A 19,159-nucleotide genomic window follows, 5' to 3' on the forward strand; every position below is an offset into this window, starting at 1 on the left:
GCGACATGATAGGGATATCTATTACATATATAGTTTATTTAGATTTGTTTTATTATTAAGGTATTTTTTAAATAACATAAATATTGTATTAGAACGAAACAATTAGGCAACTCAGTTTACAGCCAAGGTTGCCCCTAGGCGGCCGAACTACTAACTATCTGGTTGATTTATACAGTAATCTGAACACATGAAAATTAGTCAAAATCATATGTAATTTGACAGTGATTAACCTATTTACAAACAAACCAGGAAAACGATAAATTCTAAGCAGAGCACGATTGTCACTGTAAAATGTCATCGCAAGAAGAAGACAACGACAATGAAGAAATCGAGAACGGTCACATATCCCAATCGTCGTTCTCCGACTATTCGGAAGACATAACTTCCGGTAAGTGTTTTTATAATCATCCCAATAAACGTTTAATTAATCACAACTTACAGACGAGGAAGGCAACGACGTAACCACAGTTGATGGCACGTTCGACACCGACCTCCCCGTTGCTCACAGAGTGAGTCACAAAAAATGTGTGGCCATACGTATCTAATTGGTAATGTTTTAGTATCTGGGCCGATTGAACAACACGTCCAAATACACGGTGTACGATGACGGCGAAATGTTGGACATATTGGCCATACACACTAACACCCTGGTCTTTCCAGGTTTCACCCTACCTTTGGTCATGAACAACCACTACGAGAACAATGTTCTTAATACATACATCAAAACCAGCAACTCCATTGCGTTGATCGCCGCCAAGTAAGAATTGTGAACGCTTTTGTGGTTTACTAATTGTAATTTTAATAATGTTTTAGTGCTGCATATTCAAAAATCTACACCCATGGCACAATCCTGGACATATTCGAGTACCAACACAAGAGTGGCATACTCAATTTAAAAGCCCGAGGTCGACAGCGTTTCCAATTGGTTCCAGGCTCTGAGATCAAGAATTTGGCGGGACGTTTACAGATGGTCACGGTGAAGGCTTTGGGCGAAAGGAGAACGGACTCGCCTCTTATAGACACCCAGTTGCTGACGCTCAAATCTAAACGGCCCTACACCGCCAGGGAGTACAAGGATTTCAGCAAATTGGCGAAATTCAGACGGTAAAATAGTCTCAAAAACAACTACTTGTTGTAAATAAGTATTATTTTAGTTACCATGCTGCTCAGTACCCCTTTCCAACATTCGTTTTGGATAGTTATGAAGTGTGTGTGTATGTGAAGCAACTGCTTGAAGGCCTTTCGAATTACAGCAGCGGTAAGGTAGTGCAGATGCCCCACATTGTGCGATTACTGGGTAAATTTGTTGTAGAGTACCTACCCAAAGATCCAGAACAGTTGTCATATTGGTTCCCCCAAAACTACCAGCTGCAGCACGACGAACGTCTGCACTTCCTCAGTATAAGCTCGACGTTGGAGCGACTAAAACTAGCCGTGCGCCTACTTAGACAAGTATTCACCTTCAGTACTGGTCTTTTTTTGTATAACCAATGATTTGTTTCAGCCAAGGAAGATATGCTGCGAAAACTGTGGCGTGGAACTGTCGGACCCCACAAAGGTGTTCGCCATGTCCAAGGACGGGGTGCAGAGCAACTACGTGAATCCCAGCGGCCACGTCTACGAAACGGTCACGGTGTCCGAGGCCAAGAACTTCAAACTAGTGGGCAACCCCTCAAAACAATTTTCCTGGTTCCCTGGGTACCACTCCCCCCATCAAATTAACACGTACACATTAATTAATAGTTTAATTCCAGATACTCGTGGACCATAATGCAGTGCAGACAGTGCAACAAGCACCTGGGCTGGAGGTTCACCAGTTCGCACCTCAAGCCATCCATCTTCTACGGTCTGGCCAACAGCGGGTTCAAGATTGTCGTAAATCTGGTGCCGCAGTCGAGTCTCGATTGGAACGATTGGGTGCCCCACAGAAGGCTGACTTTCACCCAGGGTTACTACCACTGAGGTGCCTATATCGACTGGAAACTTGGGTTCATCTGTAGAGGAAGCAGTGGAGGAAGGACGACGTTTTGTTCTTTACGTTTTGTATTTGTTTAGACGTGCAAAAAAGCGTTCGTTTTTTATTTGTAAATTATTTATGTCCCGCATTAATCACGCTTATGTATTTACCTTTAGATAATGGAATTTAATATATACTAAGGAAAATCATGAATGTTCTTGTAAATGGTAAATTCCAGAATGTTGCCTAAAAGCGTTTTGATGCAAATTAGGAATTATTGTTGTGTTACTCTATTATTTACTAAAAAACTTGTTTAATTTTATTATTCCGCAATATTTTATTTAATTCTTGCTTTATTCTATACTTGGTTTTTGTATCAAATGTTTTATTATAAAATGCAATAGTTTTTGTGATATACACCGTTAAAATAATTTTTTAAAACAACATTTAAGCAATTTTTATACTAATTAAACTTAGGGAAATTTAAAAAATACGACTTAAAGTTAAAAGATTTTAATTTAATTTAAATGAAAGCTTCTGTAGATATCAATGTTTTATATTTGAAAAACATATAGTATAGTTAGAAAATAAACCATTACATTGTGATAAAATTTGCACTGAAATCATGTACAGTGTGTGGCAAGTAAATCTTTGTAATAATTATATTCTGCAATAATTATTACTAGACATATATTTACTAGAGTATATTCTAGTACGTCTATATTATGTAATGTAAACAAACGAAAGAATAATAAATTAATAAAAACAAGAACCGGACTTTTAATTTTTAGCTAAAATATAAAAATTATTTCTTATTCCTTATTTCTCGACAATAACTGTTTTTTAACAATTTCATGTCTTGTTAGATTTTCACTAATTATATCAATTTTATAAGATTCTTTATCATGTTAAAACTATTTTTGTAATTTTGAAACTAGTACGGAATGTTTAAGTTAACTGATTCTCGAGATATCATTATTTTATCATTAAAAGTTATATTTTCTATTTGTTTTACAGCTTTCACATTTCTTAGGAATCTGACATATTAATAATTTCAGTCATAATAGATGAATTTTTATGATTCTTGAGGTTCTAGGTCTTAAAATAAAGATTAGTTTCAGTTTTTTATGTAGCAATTTGATTAAATTTTGATAATTTTCGATTTTTTTCCGCCTTCAACTAATTGACTTCTCCACAATTTTATAGTAGAAATTTAAGCTAGCTTTAAATTTTTTGGAAATCAAAATGTTTAATTGAGTCTCGGGGTATTAAGATGTCAGAAAAGTTAAATTTTAATACTTGTTTTACAGTTTTCACATCTTACAGGATGTCTGAAATATTATTAATATTTTTTAATGTCAAATGATCTTATAAAAGTAAAATTTTTATTATTCTTGAGGTACTAAATCTAAAAATAAAGTTAAAATTATAAAATTTAAAATAAAATCAATGTAGTTTGAAAGAGATCATGATGTAATATAAATTATTATGCACTACATGTATGTAGTTTTATTCATATTCTTAAACTATATTTCTTGCTAAATAGTATGTACAAAAAGAACATAAAAAGAAGTCAACATAAGTCTCATATAGTATCACGCGACTATTACTTGAAAAGCGGATCAACCGCCCTCAAAAACTCAGTTTGAAACTTGCCCAAACTGAACCTGTCGACCGACGCCTTCGCCCTTTCCCTAATCTCGTTATTCTCCTCGTCCGTGCAATCCAATATGTACTTAATCCAGTGAGCAAACTCCTGAGGGGTCAACGCCAAGTAACCCAACCTCGAGCTCTCCGACGTCTCAATTATATCCAAAAGTGGACCTCCTGACCTGTGAGCTACCATAATCAAACCAGCGGCCATCTGCTCCACCACACTGATGCCAAAGTGCTCGCACATCATCGTGTGTATCCCAATGTAGGCCTTGGTGAACTCCTCCAGCAGCTCTTTGTACGGAATGTTAATCTTAAACTCCACGTTGTTCTCGAGACTCAAATGCTTGCTGAGGTCCTTCAGATCTTTGGCACGTTCGCTGTCGTTGGCGTTCCTGCAACTGCCACACAACACGAGGGTGATCCTCGAGAACAGCTCTTCAGGGACGATCTCACGAAGTTCGTACAGAGCCTGCAGCTGCAGCTGGTGGTCCTTTTCCGGCCTGAACTGCGCCAACGACAAGATCCTGATGTTCTCAGGTCGGTGGTTGTCTCTGGGGAGCTTTTTCAAGTGGTCAACCTCGCAGGGAGGATAGACCAAGTGCAGTGGTCGTTGCCACAAGACATTCAGGTGTTCCAATGTGAACGTTGAATTTACCATAGTTATGTCCGAACATTGGCCGGCCAAAGAGTACAACTAAAGCATTTAGGTTTGTAGATAAATATTACAGTGACAATTAGTAGATTTACCCAAGAAAAAAGATGATAGTAACCAACTTTGATGTAAGTGAAGAACGAACTCCTGGTAATAAAGCTCCTGTTGTTGTATATTACCTTCCTGCTCTGCACACGCTTTAGCATTTCAGTGGTTATTGTTGGGTAGTGGATGTATGAACCAGTCTGGCAACGACCCAAAATTTTAAACACAACTAGGGCAAATGTAAAACCGGTGGTGTCCAAACAAACATCTAAAAACTAAGGTTTATTACCGTTTTCAAAAGAACTACTTAAATTTACCAGGTACAAGCTGGTTGAGTCCCTCCAGACCCAAAAACATGGACCCAATGGCTTGTCCCAAGAGCGTGAAATAAGGGTACATAGCCCCCTCCACCCACTTGCGCTTTTTCAAATAAACAAACTGGATCTTGTTGTTGATTTTAACGTTCAAATTGTTGTTAACATTCTGCAAGATCTCTTGCTTCGATGCCTCCACGTCACCGGTGTAAACGTAGAATTCCGCATCAGGAAACCTAAAAAAAACAAATAAGTACGGCAATTTAAACTAGTACTTGATCGTTACTTTTCCTGCATGGACTGTACGGCCACCCACAACACTTTTTCGCCGCCTCCACCAGCGTTACAATAGGGATGGAAGATGCCCACTTTCAGGTGTCCGTTCGCATTTTTCTCTCTTTGCAGGTGGAATTTACGCCGGTAGTAGAAGAAGAGGACGGGCAGAAGCACCCCGAATAACGACAGTGTGATGTAAATGTATGCCAAGATCATATTTTTGGAGTAAACCAAAGAAAAACTGTAAGAGTTCACATAGGTTATGTTTATTAATTTAAAATGTTATAATTTATCATTAAGTAATTATAAAGTACGTTGTTTTTGTTTTGTTGGCAAATTAAAACTTACAGAAATGATAAGAGCTCCATATCTTTATTTAACATAATTTGTATATATTTGACGTTGACATTTTATATCTCTATGTTTATGGTTATGAGACATGAAGTTTTCTTTGTTTATGATATTGTATTGTAAAAACTAAAAACCAAAGTATATTACTTATTTCCATAATTTAAACTCAACTACAAACACACAATACCCAAATTGGCTTTAAAACTTTTGGTAATTATCGAATTTAGCAGCAGAAATTTTTGTTGCATATACAAGGTGATTAACTGAAAGTTGTGAAGAAGGTAACAAGGTATTTATATTTTTAAATTCTACATGTAATAGAAAAATAATACCATATCCTAATTTAAACCCAAAAGTTTTTGAATTATTAATCTTTCTCCAAAAATTTTGACAGATTGATTGTCCAACTAAAATGTCTGTTAAACCCCCAAATTTGATACTAGAAAGTTTATTTTTGGTATACACGTTAACTAAGGATTATATTATAAGAAGCCTATATTAGAATTCTTAAATTTTATACAGGTTGTTCGTTATTTACGATTGATTTTATAAATTTTAAAACATTAATAACTTTATTATTTTCAGTGGAACATCCTATAAATTTTGTATTATTAAATTCTACATTTAATTATAAATAAATTAACTATACCATGTCCTATACCTAAATCCATTCGATTTTCAGTTATTAATTTTTCAGTTATATGTTGACATATTAATCTAACAAAATTATCTGAAAAACCACCAATTTTGATGCACGAAAGTTCATTTTTGGTATTCACATTAACCAAGAACCATCCTACAAAGGACTATTATTAGTACTCCCAAATTTCATACAAGGTGTTCACTATTTACATTTAATTTTGTTAATCTTAAAATATAAATAATAATAATTATGAATGGAATATCCTGTATATTTTTGGATTTTTAAATTCTATATGTCATTTCAAATAAAATGACTATAGAATGTCCCACACCTAAATTCAAGTTTTTGAATTATTAATTTTTTTTCAAAAATTTTGGTCAACAAAAATATATGTAAAGCCATCTATTTTGATGTTGAAAAGTTCATTTTTGGTACACACGTTAGCCAAGGGCCATTCTATAAGAAGTTATTATTAGAATTCCTAAATTTTATACAGGGTGTTCGTTATTTACGTTTAATTTTATAAATCTTAAAACATCAATAACTTTATTTTTAATGGAATACACTGTATGTTTTGAATATTAAAAAATATTCCGATTGGTATAAACAATACTATACATAAAATGAACATTGACAGATTTTATAAAAATAAAATAGGACGAGAAAAAGATAAATTACGTTCCTGTATTATTGAATTGTAGGTATATATTTTGGAATAATAGTATAGTAATAGATTACCTGGAAATATAAGAAAGAAAACAATTTTTGAATTTAAATCTGAGGGGCTGTATTTACTTCAGGAGAAACTTTACAAATAAACTTTATTTAGATTTTCTTCATTATTGGACATGTTCCACCTGCTCCCAAAATTTGACCACTCATTTTAAAAACACCGTGTATACCCATAAAAATTCATGCATTTAGTTTGGTTTAAAACTTCCAAATAAAACAACTACTGAAAATAAAAATTAATATAATAAATTACTATTTATTATAATTATAAAAATATTGGTTTTTAGTGCTTAAAAACTAGTGACTTATTTTTCATTACTTTTGACCTCTATTCGTGCCTTGTTGCCAATGTCAACTTCTTTCTTGATCATAGAGCATTTGTCCACTATTATTTCTGTATCATCAGCAAATGATATCAGATCATCACTGGTATCATTTGGTGATTTATCTTTTTCTTTGGTATCCAGTTTCTCACTATCACTGTCAAACGAGTTCCATTCACTTTTGGATGAGGAACCATTCAAAAGCCTTTCCTGCTGTTCTATATAATTCTCTTCTTGTTTATTTGTGTCTATTTCTAGACAATTATTACTCTTGTTTAATGAGTCTTCACTAGAGTGTTTACTAAATCTCTTATTTACACTCAAATTTTCAATTTCACTTTCAAGTTCAAAAAGCCTATGTTCAGCATCATTCAGCTCTTTAACTACAGAGTGCATGTGTTTTTGTAAGGCAGTGTGAATTTTGTTGATCACAACCGAACCCTGAGTTCTCTTAATATCAATATCCAAATTCCTGAGTATCCTGTTGAATGTCTCTGATGCTGGCTCAGAATTTTTATACCCATTATTCGATTCACTCAAGTTAATAATCCGGAAGGGAACCCGATCGTAGTCGTAACTATCGTATTTCAAAAACTGTTGCCGGTATGTGTGAGTCGATTTGTTTTCTGTGCTGTCCTGCAGCAAAAGGCAACATGTAAACAACTCCGGTTTGACATCAAACATTTTACTCAGCCCCTTGTGTATTAGTTTCTCCCTGAATGTGAACCTAAAGTCCGATGACCTCTTGTACTTGTACCAGGCCACCACTTTCTTGTACTGCGGCCCAAGGAACTCCATCACCCTATCCCTGTTGACGTTGCCAGCGTGGTCGTAGAACGGCCTACCTTGTGGATACGGAACGACTGAACTGATTTTGACGACCGTGGACCTGCTAACCAAACCCTCATCGCGGTCTGTTATCGATTTGACTTCTTTCCTCACTATATCACCCAGTAGAAAGCCTTCCTGAAACAATTGCAATTGTAGACTGTTTTACGCGCACATTTCTCGATTATTGTACCTGTTGGTGGGCGGATTTTGTGTTCTCGTACAGTAACAGTGATAATGCGGGCGCTGACAACGTCACCGAGAGCGGCTCAACCATTTTATCCACCCCTGATGTCCAATCATGTATTTGACTCATTCTGACAGTTGTGTCAGAAAGCACGTGCTACCTGCATTACCAACTCGTACGGCGACCTCTATAAACATATATGCGCACAATCAAATCAAAAATATAATCAATTAATCAAAGAATTATTTAAAAAAATGATTGTTTTAATATCAAACTAACCCTACTAAATTTAATAATATGAAGATTGTTTAAATATTAATAAATCACAGTACAACTATTTTAATTGTAAAAATTACCTAAATTAATTAGCTAAAACAGGAGAAGTGGCATCAGTTTAGGATGTTTATATTCAGTTAACAAATAAAAATTTTAAATCATGTAACACATGCAAATCAGAAAAATTTGACTAAATTACAGTTGAAATAAGTGAAATATTACAAATTTTAGTTTATCAGTTAAACAAATAACAATTTGTTTAAAATAAAGTTTGTTTAAATTTCAAAAAATCACAGTACAATTATTTTAATTGTAAAAATTACATAAATTCATTAATTAGAGCTGATATAACTCTATTTTATAGCACCAGTTTAGGATCTTTATATTGATTTAACAATAAAAAATTTTAAATGATGTAACAAAAACAAATAACTAAATTTTGATTAAATTACAGTCGAATTAGTTGAATGATTACAAATTTCAGTTTATCAGTCAATCAAACAACAATTTGTTTAACATAAAGATTGTTTAAATATCAAAAAATCACAGTACAACTATTTTAATTGTAAAAAATGAATAAATAAATTAGTTAAAACGACAAAAAAATAATTTTTATGGCACCAAAATGGGATTTTTAACATTCATTTAAACTTCCATACACATACAAATCAATGAATTTTGATTAAACTACAATAAAACACAGTTTTAGTCGAATAATCTTTGATTTTAGGCGATTTTTCAACATAAAACTATCATAATGAAACTTGTAAATATGTGCAAATATTTTCTTATAGTATTTTACATATATTTATATAAATATGTACACTTTAAAAATTCAACATTAAAGCAAAATTATTGGTAATAATCGTTTATTTGTTAAAATGTATAATTAGTTATAAAATAATTACTATAATACAAAATATTTGCATCTAATTACTTAAAATTAGTAATTAAAAACTTAAAATATATATATAAAAAAATAAAAACAATCAGGAGATATATAATTATAAAAAAGTCATTTAACATTTTACAATTTATTGGTATTATCCACTTATAAAATTATATACACAATGTACAATTAAGTCTTAAATGACAAAAGAATTAATATAAATAATTACACTTCATAATTATTTTAAAAAGTTGAAAATTAAATAAATCACGAACGATAAATACAAATTCCATTGTTTGTATATAAAAAAATAAATATGTCGTAATATTTACAAAAAAAATTTGTTGTCAGGAATGAGAAACGTCCCAATAATCTCACAACTATAAAAAAAGTCGTCTTTACGGGTATCCAACAACAACAACAACAACTCACTGGATTTCAGTCTCAATAATAATTGATACAAAGTTACAATAATCCATTTTTTTTTCTAAAGAAAGGAATCAAATTAAAAATAAAATTCGAACTCGTGTGTGTATACGTAAATTGGCCTCTGGTTCATACAGTACATAATAAAACATAAAAACCAAAAAAAAAAGGAAAAACAATATTGCCGCCGTTTACAAATTGACCCAGGACACGTTCCAAATCAATCGACACTTACACAACTTATTTACGGCGGAGTGTGACTCCTGTTCGACCTGTTGTTCCTGTTGTGCCGGAAGTTCCTGCCGTTCCTGTTGAACCCGTTGCCGCGGCCGCGGCGCCGGTTGAAGCCCCGATTCGAGCCGTTGTGCCTGTTCGGCGGGCCGCCCTCGTGCGGATAGAAATCGTCGCCGTAACCGGAAAAGTTGTCGGGCGGGAAGTTGTTGCCGAACTGGGGCGGCGCGTTGCCCAACAGGCCGCCGCCGACGCCGCCGCCGTTGCGAGGGTCGAAACCCATGCCGAAGTCCGGGGCCATGTTCGGGATGCCGGGGGCGGCGCCCAACAGGCCCGGCTGGTTCATCGGATTGGGCTGGCCCATCATCGGGTTGACCACGTTTTGGTTCTGGCCGCCCATCATCGGGTTGTTCAATTTGCCCACGCTCGCCAGGATGGCGTTCGATATGGGGTTGCCGGCTTGCAGGCTGACGTTCGATATTATGTCCAGTTTTGATAGGATGCCGTTCAAGACGGGGTCGTGGTTATTGGCGTCGCCGCTGCTCTTGGCTAGTTCCTGGTTGAGGAGGAGTTTCTGACTGCTGGTCAGGCTTTGGTAGAAACTGGACGCCAGTAACATATTTAGTTGTTGGTTGTAGTTCATTTGGTCGTTGCTTTTCGATTCTTCTTGTTTTCGCAGCCTGAAATTACATAGTTTAACAAATTATTAATTGTAATTAAGAATAAAATTAAAATTTTAGTCGCCCATTTACATAACTACATATTCGTCTTCAATATTTTACTCAAAGTACAGTACATATTTTTCCAACAAATGATATGCAACATCCTGAATTTCACATTTTTAATTGATAGTTTTATTTTTATTTAATTACAAACATTTTAAGCCCTACAAGATCAACATGGGATAAAAAATATATATGTTACAGGATGAAGACAAGACTACTATTTATATTTAGTGTCAAACCTTTAAATAATATCATTTTTGTCATTTAAATAAGTTCTTCAAATAAACGATTCCAAATATCTTGAATTTCACATTTTTAATTGATAATATGTTCAGTTACAAACATTTTAAACCCTACAAAATCAAGATTCGATAAAAAATATAGATGTTACAGAATAAAGAAAAGACTACTAATTGAGATCCTTTTAAAAAAGTATAACCCAATCAGACTTACCATGCTCTCTGGATGTTAATTTAAATAAAATAAATCGAAACAACAAGTTTACATTATCTTAAATAATATAAGACCGAATAAAGTTTGAATATTTAAATAAATGAAATTAAATTTACCTAGGGTCAATCCTGGCTGGTTTGTTACTGTTGGTGCTCTCTTGTTTGGGTGACATTGGACTGTCTTTCTCTTCGGTCGACAACCTGAAAATCTTCCTCAAACGGGGATCTCCAGAAGCTTCGGCGTCGCTCATCGACAACTTCAAACTTGAATAATCAGGTCGTGGAATATCCACAATGTAAACCTTCCACATCATGGTAGGATGCGCATTTATGCTGGCATCAATTTCAGTAGCAGGCGTGTAGTTTTGCATCGCCTTAAACGGCAACGTCAAATTCCGCAGATCTATATCTATAAAGCAATAATAAAAGTAAAATTATGGACTTATAGTTGTAATAATTAAAATTATTACCTTTACCATCCGCATCAACTTTAATACCTTCATCCCGGACGCTGAAACTGCCTTGTTCATAGATGCTGACCTTCTCCCGCTGGATCTGACTATCCGACGAATCCTGCCTCGGCCTCTGCCTCGGGTCGCTTCGCGGCTCCCTCGTCTCGGACGAGGCGGCAGCCGCGGCCGCCCTCCTCGGATCCCTCGACACCGGCGGCTCAGCGGGCGTGGCCTTCTCAGGCTCCCGCGCAGGCGTCGTCGACAAACCACCCGACTTCGACATCGAGGACAAAAGCTTGGTCACCTCGGCACTAATGTCGATTTTCGACAAATCCCCCAGCTTCTCCACCACGTCCTGGGGCTTAATGGTGCCCGTGGGCGACAGAATGCCGGCGCTTACGGTCTCCTCTTTGGCCACGTCCGCCTTCTCCTTCATTTCATCGTCGTCCTTTATCGTTAGACGGTTCTCGTCGTCGGACTCGTCCGAATACCAGTTGTCGTTGTCCTCCATTTTAAAGCTGTCGTTGTGGACGTCCGGGGGCGCGTCTTTCTGCTGTGCCTGTATCCTCAGGTACAGGTCGCGTTGCAGCTTGGGCATGCCCTCCGGTACCACCACGTCGGAGGCTGTGGGTTCCGGGTCTTCGCCCGTATCGATCTGCAGATTGTTCTCCTCCTCGGACGGGCACTCCTGCAAGCTGGGGGGCGGTCTCTTTTCGTCGAACGCCGGCAACAGTTGTCTGATATCCGTGTCTTTTGTCGCCAGCAATCTAGGGTCGGGACTACAACACAATAGGCAAGTCAGTAATGTTTTTGGGTGTTGTTAAGAGGGTGTTATTACCGTATGTCGACGTCGTGCTGCTTAATATTCAACGTCCTGATGTCCACGTCTCGATTGGGAGCGTCAGAAATTAGCCCGGCCTCCCGCTTGTATATTTCTATATCAATGGGGGGTGGCGTACTGAAGTCAGGCGGTGGGGCCGTCAGACCAGGCGGAGGCAACGTCCTCATGTCCACATCTCCGTTACTACAACACATGAATTTAGACTAATTTCAACTTATATTCGGCGGGACTAATTACCTGGTAATCCTCATGTCCTGGTCTTTACCGAATGGGAACGGCTTGGAGGCAAATGCCGTCGTCTGACTATCCGTGTTCTGCCACCGAGAACGTCTAGCCCTCTTCTCTTTATCGGACGTTTGTGTGACGGTATCGTCGGCTAGTTCTGGAGGCACGGGCACGTCAATGTCGAACAGCGACGGTATATTACCGTCATCGCCCTCCTCATCCGGCATACCGTATTCGTGGCGCAGCTCCTGCTGCGCCTGATTTATTTTGTTCAGTGCCTCTTCACGTGAAAAACGGGGGAAACCGCCAAGTATGTCCCTGGGCGCAGTTTCTATGTGTTTGAACAGGATCTGTTTCAAATCTATAACAGTAGGAAAAGGATTGATTAAAGTTTGGTGAGCTGTGAATAATGTTGGGTATGATTTTACGTAATTACGTTATTGGTCAGGAACCAAGGCTGGACTAGGACAAACCCAAACAGACATGCTTAATTACTATCTAAATTAAATGTTAAATGCATTAATTGAATCAATGTAAAAGCTAGTTGAACAAGGCTGAAAATAATTGTAGTATAAAGTAATACATTCTAGTGTTTAGGTAAAAGATAATACAGTGTAATAATAAAAACTTGTTACTACAGCTTTTCTAATCAGTTAATTCTTAATTATTAATATTAAAGTATATTCATAACAGGCCATGAAGAGTAAAATATCGTCGTATTCTAAAATATTAACTATCGAAAGGAAGAAAAATGTCTTCAGTCAGTTCTGATTAAAATATATTCATAACAGGTCATGAACAATAAAAAATCGTCTTGTTCTGCAATATTAATCATCGAAAGGAAAAAAAGGTCAAATTACCATTACAGTTTATGTCTTCAGTCAATCCTGATTAAAATATATTCAAAACAGATCATCAAGAATGAAAAATCGTCTTGTTCTTTCTTTTACATAAGCACTACAGTAGTACATAAGAAATTAATACATGCTTTTAGTAATTAGACAATAAACCACCACAAGTAAGTAAAATAAAAGTAATAACTCACCTTCACTTAGTGGTTTTCCATGGGCAAACTTGCAGTTATCACCCTGTGAGCACTGCAAACCTGTGTGATAAAATTTACAAGGGAAGTCAGAATGCATGTATAGACATTTGTCGCCCTTTGCACAACATCCCATTAGGTAAAACTTACATAGCTCCAGCTTCATTGGGGGCGAAGCCTCATGACTATATGGACAATTGTTCTAAAAAACAGGTAAATCGATTAGCAACTTAGTTTAACGTGTTGTTGCACGTTGTGAGGAGGTAGCAACTTACCTTTTGACATTTTCCTTGCAAATAGAAGACGCAAATCTCGGCCTGGTCTTTGATCTGTTCTTGCCTGCTATTCCTGTCTCTGTCCCTGTCCTTGTGCTTGTTCCGGTCTCTGTTTTGGTTCTTCCGGTTGTTCCTCTTGTCTCGTTTCCTGTTGCGGTCGTCCGGACGGCTCTTCTCCGACGAATAACCGTCCGAAGAGTTTGTATTGTCGGCTGACGAGTCCGTGGGTCGTTTCTCGTCGTTCCTCAATGGGCTACCTCCTTTTACGTTGTACATGTCCGCATCGTCGAACTCCTCGTCGTTGGGGGACTCAGTACGACGTTGTTTAGCCTGTAATAAATAGTTTGGGTTAGTTTATTAGCTGGAGAATGTGGAGGGAAGGTTTACTTTTGATCTGTCTTTGTGTTTTTTACGTTTTCTGCCCCTTTTCTCCTTGTCCTCCTCCTTTTCATCTTTGTCCTCAATGCCCTGGGCCTGTTTCTCCTTTTTGCTCAATATCGAGGCCATTGTTTTCTCTATGTTCTTGGCGAAGTCATCATCTGTAACCAAAAACACATTACAAAACGACGTCCAATAGTACAGGGGTTGAGGTAAACCCACCCATCCCGTCGCCCGTATGCTGCTCCTTCCTGTACTTCTCCCATTTCTCCCTCTGCATTTTCTCCCGCTTCCTCAGATGCAGGATGCTCTTCTCCGCCTCGGTCATGTGCTTCCTGCCCTTGTCGTCGTGCCGGCCCGCCCGCCGGTCTTTCCGCTCCTTGGCGGCGTCGGGCTGCTTGGCCGCCGCGACGGCCGACGGCGGGGGCTGTTGCGCCACCATCGCGTTAGACGGCACGTTTTCCTGGTTGTGGGGTGCGGCCGCAACGGCAGCGGGAGGCGGCAGCGGCGGCTCGACCGCCTGCTCCTCCTCGTCGTCGTCGTCCTCTATCTCGCCGTCCTCCAGGTCCTCGTCCGCGGTCGGTTTCATTTCGACGTCTTTGGGGCCGCTGACAGAGGAATATTGCGATAGTATCATTGTTGTTTTTGGAATAATTTTTTATGCTATTTTCGTATTATGGTAACGCAGGGGGTGGGCGGTTAGAAAAATGTGCGCTATTGATGCGACGGAGATAGTTTTTAAAACAAATTGAGAGACAAAAATTCGATTTGAGTCCTGAAATTGTTCAGCTCATCCGTCCGATTTTTTGGTGCAGTAAATGTCGTTAATGTCAATTGTCTAATATGGGTTGCTGCGATGTTTGTCATTTATTTGTATAGTAATAATTCTATTGGACTGCATGTTGCTGTTTAAAAAACTTGTTTAATAGTAACGTTTTTCCAAGTAACCATGATAACAAGGTATTATTTATAATTTCTATTATATAATTTTTAATTATTTTATCCTTAAATTGATGTTTATAATATTTGTCTACAGTTTGACATAATAAAATTTTTTGGCTAGGTAAAAATAATTATATTGAATGATTTTTAAGGTATAATTAATTTGTTTTCTAAATGTTGTTAAAAATAACAAAATAAAATTAATAAATGTTAAAAAAATATATTTATTAATTTATTTTTCATCCAAATTTCAATAATCTTAAATTATTACATTAATTAAATATTGATATTGAAGTTCTGAAGCAGAATAACAATATTAAACTTTTGTTTCGTCAAATTAAAGAATATATTAAAATCAAATTTGAATTATACCATAAATCCAGAATGAGAAATATTTATTTAATGAAGTTCTTATGATGGTAAAATCTGAAGATCAACACGAATGTGCAGGCAAATTAAAAAATACATTAATAAAGAACATAAAATCAATAATTTTGATGAATCTAAAATTGGAAATGTTAATTTATCAAAGTTCTTAGATGTATTGGGAAAATCAACTTGAAAGATCTGAAAATCAACAAGAATTTAAAAAGTTTAATAGAGTTTTGTGGTGGCAAATTAAAAAATACCTTCATAAAGAACATAAAATCAATAAATTTGAGTTATATAATCTATATATATATATATATATATAATTATTAATATAATCTATTATATAATATATACATATAATTATAATAAATCTAAAATGGGAAATGTTGATTTATCGATGTTCTTAGATAGAATGGCAAAATCAATTTGAAACATCCAAAGATTAACAAGAATTAAAAAAAAGTATTATTGTCTTTGGTGATGGTTAATTAAAAACTACATTAATAAAGAACAACAAAATCAATAATGTTACCATAAATCTAAAATGGGAATTGTTGATTTATTGAGTTATTTGATAGAATGGGAAAATTAACTAGAAAAGTCTAAAGGTCAACAAGAATTAAAAGCCTTTAATTGACTTTTAAGGTGGCAAATTAAAGAATACATTAATAAAGATTATAAAATCAATAATTTTGAATTATTGCCATAAATATAAAATGGGAAATGTTGATTTATCGATATTCTTAGATAAAATGGCAAAATCAACTTGAAAAATCTAAAGATTAAGAATTTAAAAAGTTTAATTTACTTATGTGATGACAAATTTAAAAAAATAACATTAATAAAGAACATAAAATGAATTTGAGAATATCTCATAATAATAACCATAAATCTAAAACGGAAAAGGTTGATTTATTAAAGTTCTTAGAGAGAATGGCAAAATTAACTTGAAAAATCTAAAGATCAACAAGAATTTAAAAAGTTTAATTTACTTTTGTGGTGACTAATTAAAAAATATACATTAATAAAGAACATAAAATTAATTATTACCATAAATCCATAAGTTATTACCATAAATCTAAAATGGAAAATATTAATTGAAATCTAACTTCTTGAAAAGAATGAAAAAATCAACTTGAAACATCTAAAGATTACCAAGAATTTAAGAAATTTAATTGACCTTTGTGGTGATAATAAAGACCATAAAATAATTTAAGAGTTATTACCATAAATCTAAAATGGGAAATGTTGATTTATCTAACTTCTTAAAATGAATGACAAAATCAAATTGAAACATCTAAAGATTAACAAGAATAAATTAAAGTTTGACAAACTTTGGTGCTGGCAAATTAAAAAATACATTAATAATGCCCATAAAATCAATAATTTTGATATATTACCATATTGATTTACAGATTACCAAGAAATGTTTTATGCACTTTTGTGTAAATTATAAAATACATTAATAAGAAACATAAAATCAATAATTTTAAGTTATTACTAAAAATCTAAAATGGCAAATTATGATTTATAGAAGTGGTGGATAATTAAAAAATGTATTAATAGAAAATTAATTAGTACTTTAATAAAATAGATAAAATTAATAATTATAAGTTATAATTCAAATTCTAAAGTGGCACATATTAAATTATATAAAACCAACAATAAATAAAAAGTTTCATTGAGTTTTATGTTAGTAAATGTAAAATATAATAATAACCATAATGAATATATTTATAATATAGTAACGTTAATAAGAAATTTCAAAGTTCAACAAGAGATAAAGAAAATTTTATTGACTTTCGTGCTACACAAACAAGAGAAAATATGTTAATAGAAACTTAACTTAATAGCTCACCATAAAACTAACATAAATACGTATAATTCGATTGTCCTAAAAATATTGATTCAATATTTATGCAAATGCCAATAACCTGTACAAGTCAGTAATTTGGTTATAAAACATAAAAATATAGTCCAGTTTATTCTAGATAAATTTTATCTAAACAAAGTAAATATTAAAAGCAGTGCAAATGAACAAGATGTGACTGGACATTTTTTAAACTGATTATATAGTTTCATATTAAATTTTATCTATTTTTAAATTGTTTTAAAGTTGATAAGACAAGAGACTCAGCTTTAGTCATAATTCTTGAGTCATGTGCTTTGGATTATTCACACATTAAAAATTGTTTTTACTTGACTGATTATTGGAAATTATGATTAATTTTGTCTTGTTTACAATTAAAATTATAAACAATAAATTTACCAGATAACGTTATTGTTTTACTGAGTAATATGTTTGCTTTTGACGGACACACTAAAAATAACTGAAACTATTTATATCAAATTATTTTGGCTCACCAATATAATATTAAAGCTACTTGTCATTGACTACAAGGGTCAAAAATTACTACACTGTATAAAAGACTTAGCAGACCCAGTTTTAACTACTCGATTTGATATAATTTAGATCGTCCCTCGTAAAGACGATTAGCAAAGCATCCGATCATTTTGAACGTCGCGGTCGCGGTAGAGGGCACTGTCTATGATCGATTATCTCAAGGCCTCCTATGACGTCACCATTGGCGTCCGTTATCCCCGAAATATTGCGCATAAAATATCGGAATTTCGATACCCAGCACCAATAAAAAAAAAGTAAATAAATAAATAAACGATTTTCGCAACATGCACCGTTTTTCCGAAACGCATACATATCCGAGTTCCGTCATTACCGATTAATTCATGCTCTTCTATGGATAGTAAAACTGGTTAATTCGTCTACACAAGTCTTTAAATATACACTAAAAAAAAAAACGTTGGTCCGCCATTGTCAAAATAAAACTAGGTAAAACAAAAGACGAACGGAAATATGCTAATATTATGTTTCGGAGCCTGTGTCTTTACCTTCGTCACGGGCGCGACGGCGACGTCGAAACGCTAAAAGACGCCAGCCCCCTGTCCCGGGTGGTCGCCTTTTACCGTTTACGTAAATTGCTAAAACCGCGTTACGGGTCGCCCAAACGCGTGTAAATTGTAATGGCGGCCGCCGATCGATGGGTGTGTCGCGTACGGGTGTACCGACCGACGCGCAGTTGCCCGAAACGTAATTTTAACATACTTCTGTCGCCCCAAAAAAGCCGGGCGCCCCCGTCGTCCGACGCCCGGCCCTCCTTGCACGGCCTATCCACCCCCGTGGCTGGCTACCGACAGACGGAAAAAATATTGTATCGGCGTAAAAATTCAATTCAAACCTTGCATCACATACGAGCGCCATTTTCGACCTAAATTGTATTCACTAGGGCAGGTATAATCTTTGTGATTGAATTGGCATTTAGAGACACTCATTCACTGTTTTTTCTGTCCTGTGGCGTGTGCGGTTTGCGAGTTCCACAGCTTCGGGACAGATTGGTTAACGAGTCGATTAGCGGTTACGCATCAATTTTTCATGCTGGCAAAAATGTAATTCGTTAGCAAAAAAACCGACTGTTCTCTTAGACGATGTGCTCACAAATGATTTTCCGTCGGCGGCGAAATTTAATAGTGCGGACCCCCGTACCGTTGGAACGCACCAATGGACGGCCGACCCGTCGTCGGCATCGACCAATGGCGGGACGCGCCGCCAGAGGTCACCGACCTTGCCCTCGATTTTACGCTTTCCCTACGGAA

At 35.5% G+C, this 19,159-nt stretch overlaps 4 protein-coding genes across 7 annotated transcripts; 1 reads left to right on the forward strand and 3 right to left on the reverse strand.

The window, feature by feature from the left end:
• Positions 1–198: 198 nt before the first annotated feature.
• Positions 199–2,729, forward strand: LOC109606562 (protein cereblon). Its single transcript, XM_049969026.1, has 8 exons — positions 199–388; positions 442–509; positions 561–757; positions 814–1,104; positions 1,155–1,258; positions 1,313–1,452; positions 1,505–1,698; positions 1,755–2,729. The coding sequence occupies exons 1-8, from the start codon at positions 292–294 to the stop codon at positions 1,960–1,962; spliced, it is 1,299 nt and encodes a 432-aa protein (XP_049824983.1). The 5' UTR covers positions 199–291; the 3' UTR covers positions 1,963–2,729.
• A 722-nt stretch (positions 2,730–3,451) lies between these two features.
• Positions 3,452–5,467, reverse strand: LOC109606232 (GDP-Man:Man(3)GlcNAc(2)-PP-Dol alpha-1,2-mannosyltransferase). 2 transcript variants are annotated; one of them, XM_049969025.1, is made up of 6 exons: positions 5,434–5,452; positions 5,249–5,377; positions 4,911–5,141; positions 4,628–4,860; positions 4,361–4,578; positions 3,452–4,307 (listed from the first exon to the last, which is right to left on the reverse strand). In XM_049969025.1, the coding sequence occupies exons 2-6, from the start codon at positions 5,281–5,283 to the stop codon at positions 3,564–3,566; spliced, it is 1,461 nt and encodes a 486-aa protein (XP_049824982.1). In that variant the 5' UTR covers positions 5,284–5,377; positions 5,434–5,452; the 3' UTR covers positions 3,452–3,563. The 2 variants fall into 2 exon arrangements, with proteins under 2 accessions (XP_049824982.1, XP_019878352.2); XM_020022793.2 differs by having other exon boundaries at positions 5,249–5,467.
• A 1,383-nt stretch (positions 5,468–6,850) lies between these two features.
• On the reverse strand, positions 6,851–9,931 carry LOC126265962 (BRISC complex subunit FAM175B-like). Its single transcript, XM_049969027.1, has 3 exons — positions 9,791–9,931; positions 7,971–8,151; positions 6,851–7,915 (listed from the first exon to the last, which is right to left on the reverse strand). The coding sequence occupies exons 2-3, from the start codon at positions 8,091–8,093 to the stop codon at positions 6,932–6,934; spliced, it is 1,107 nt and encodes a 368-aa protein (XP_049824984.1). The 5' UTR covers positions 8,094–8,151; positions 9,791–9,931; the 3' UTR covers positions 6,851–6,931.
• Positions 9,259–18,996, reverse strand: LOC109606230 (uncharacterized). 3 transcript variants are annotated; one of them, XM_049969024.1, is made up of 11 exons: positions 18,745–18,996; positions 14,399–14,784; positions 14,186–14,337; positions 13,799–14,128; positions 13,674–13,725; positions 13,527–13,586; positions 12,494–12,842; positions 12,254–12,439; positions 11,434–12,194; positions 11,081–11,372; positions 9,259–10,466 (listed from the first exon to the last, which is right to left on the reverse strand). In XM_049969024.1, exons 1-11 carry the CDS (start codon positions 18,765–18,767, stop codon positions 9,800–9,802), a joined length of 3,258 nt encoding a protein of 1,085 aa, XP_049824981.1. In that variant the 5' UTR covers positions 18,768–18,996; the 3' UTR covers positions 9,259–9,799. The 3 variants fall into 3 exon arrangements, with proteins under 3 accessions (XP_049824981.1, XP_049824979.1, XP_049824980.1); XM_049969022.1 differs by having other exon boundaries at positions 13,527–13,725; XM_049969023.1 differs by lacking the exon at positions 18,745–18,996 and adding an exon at positions 18,398–18,558 and having other exon boundaries at positions 13,527–13,725.
• Between the last annotated feature and the right edge of the window lie 163 nt (positions 18,997–19,159).

The sequence above is a fragment of the Aethina tumida genome, chromosome 6 (genome assembly GCF_024364675.1).
Source record: "Aethina tumida isolate Nest 87 chromosome 6, icAetTumi1.1, whole genome shotgun sequence".
NCBI lineage: Eukaryota > Metazoa > Arthropoda > Insecta > Coleoptera > Nitidulidae > Aethina > Aethina tumida.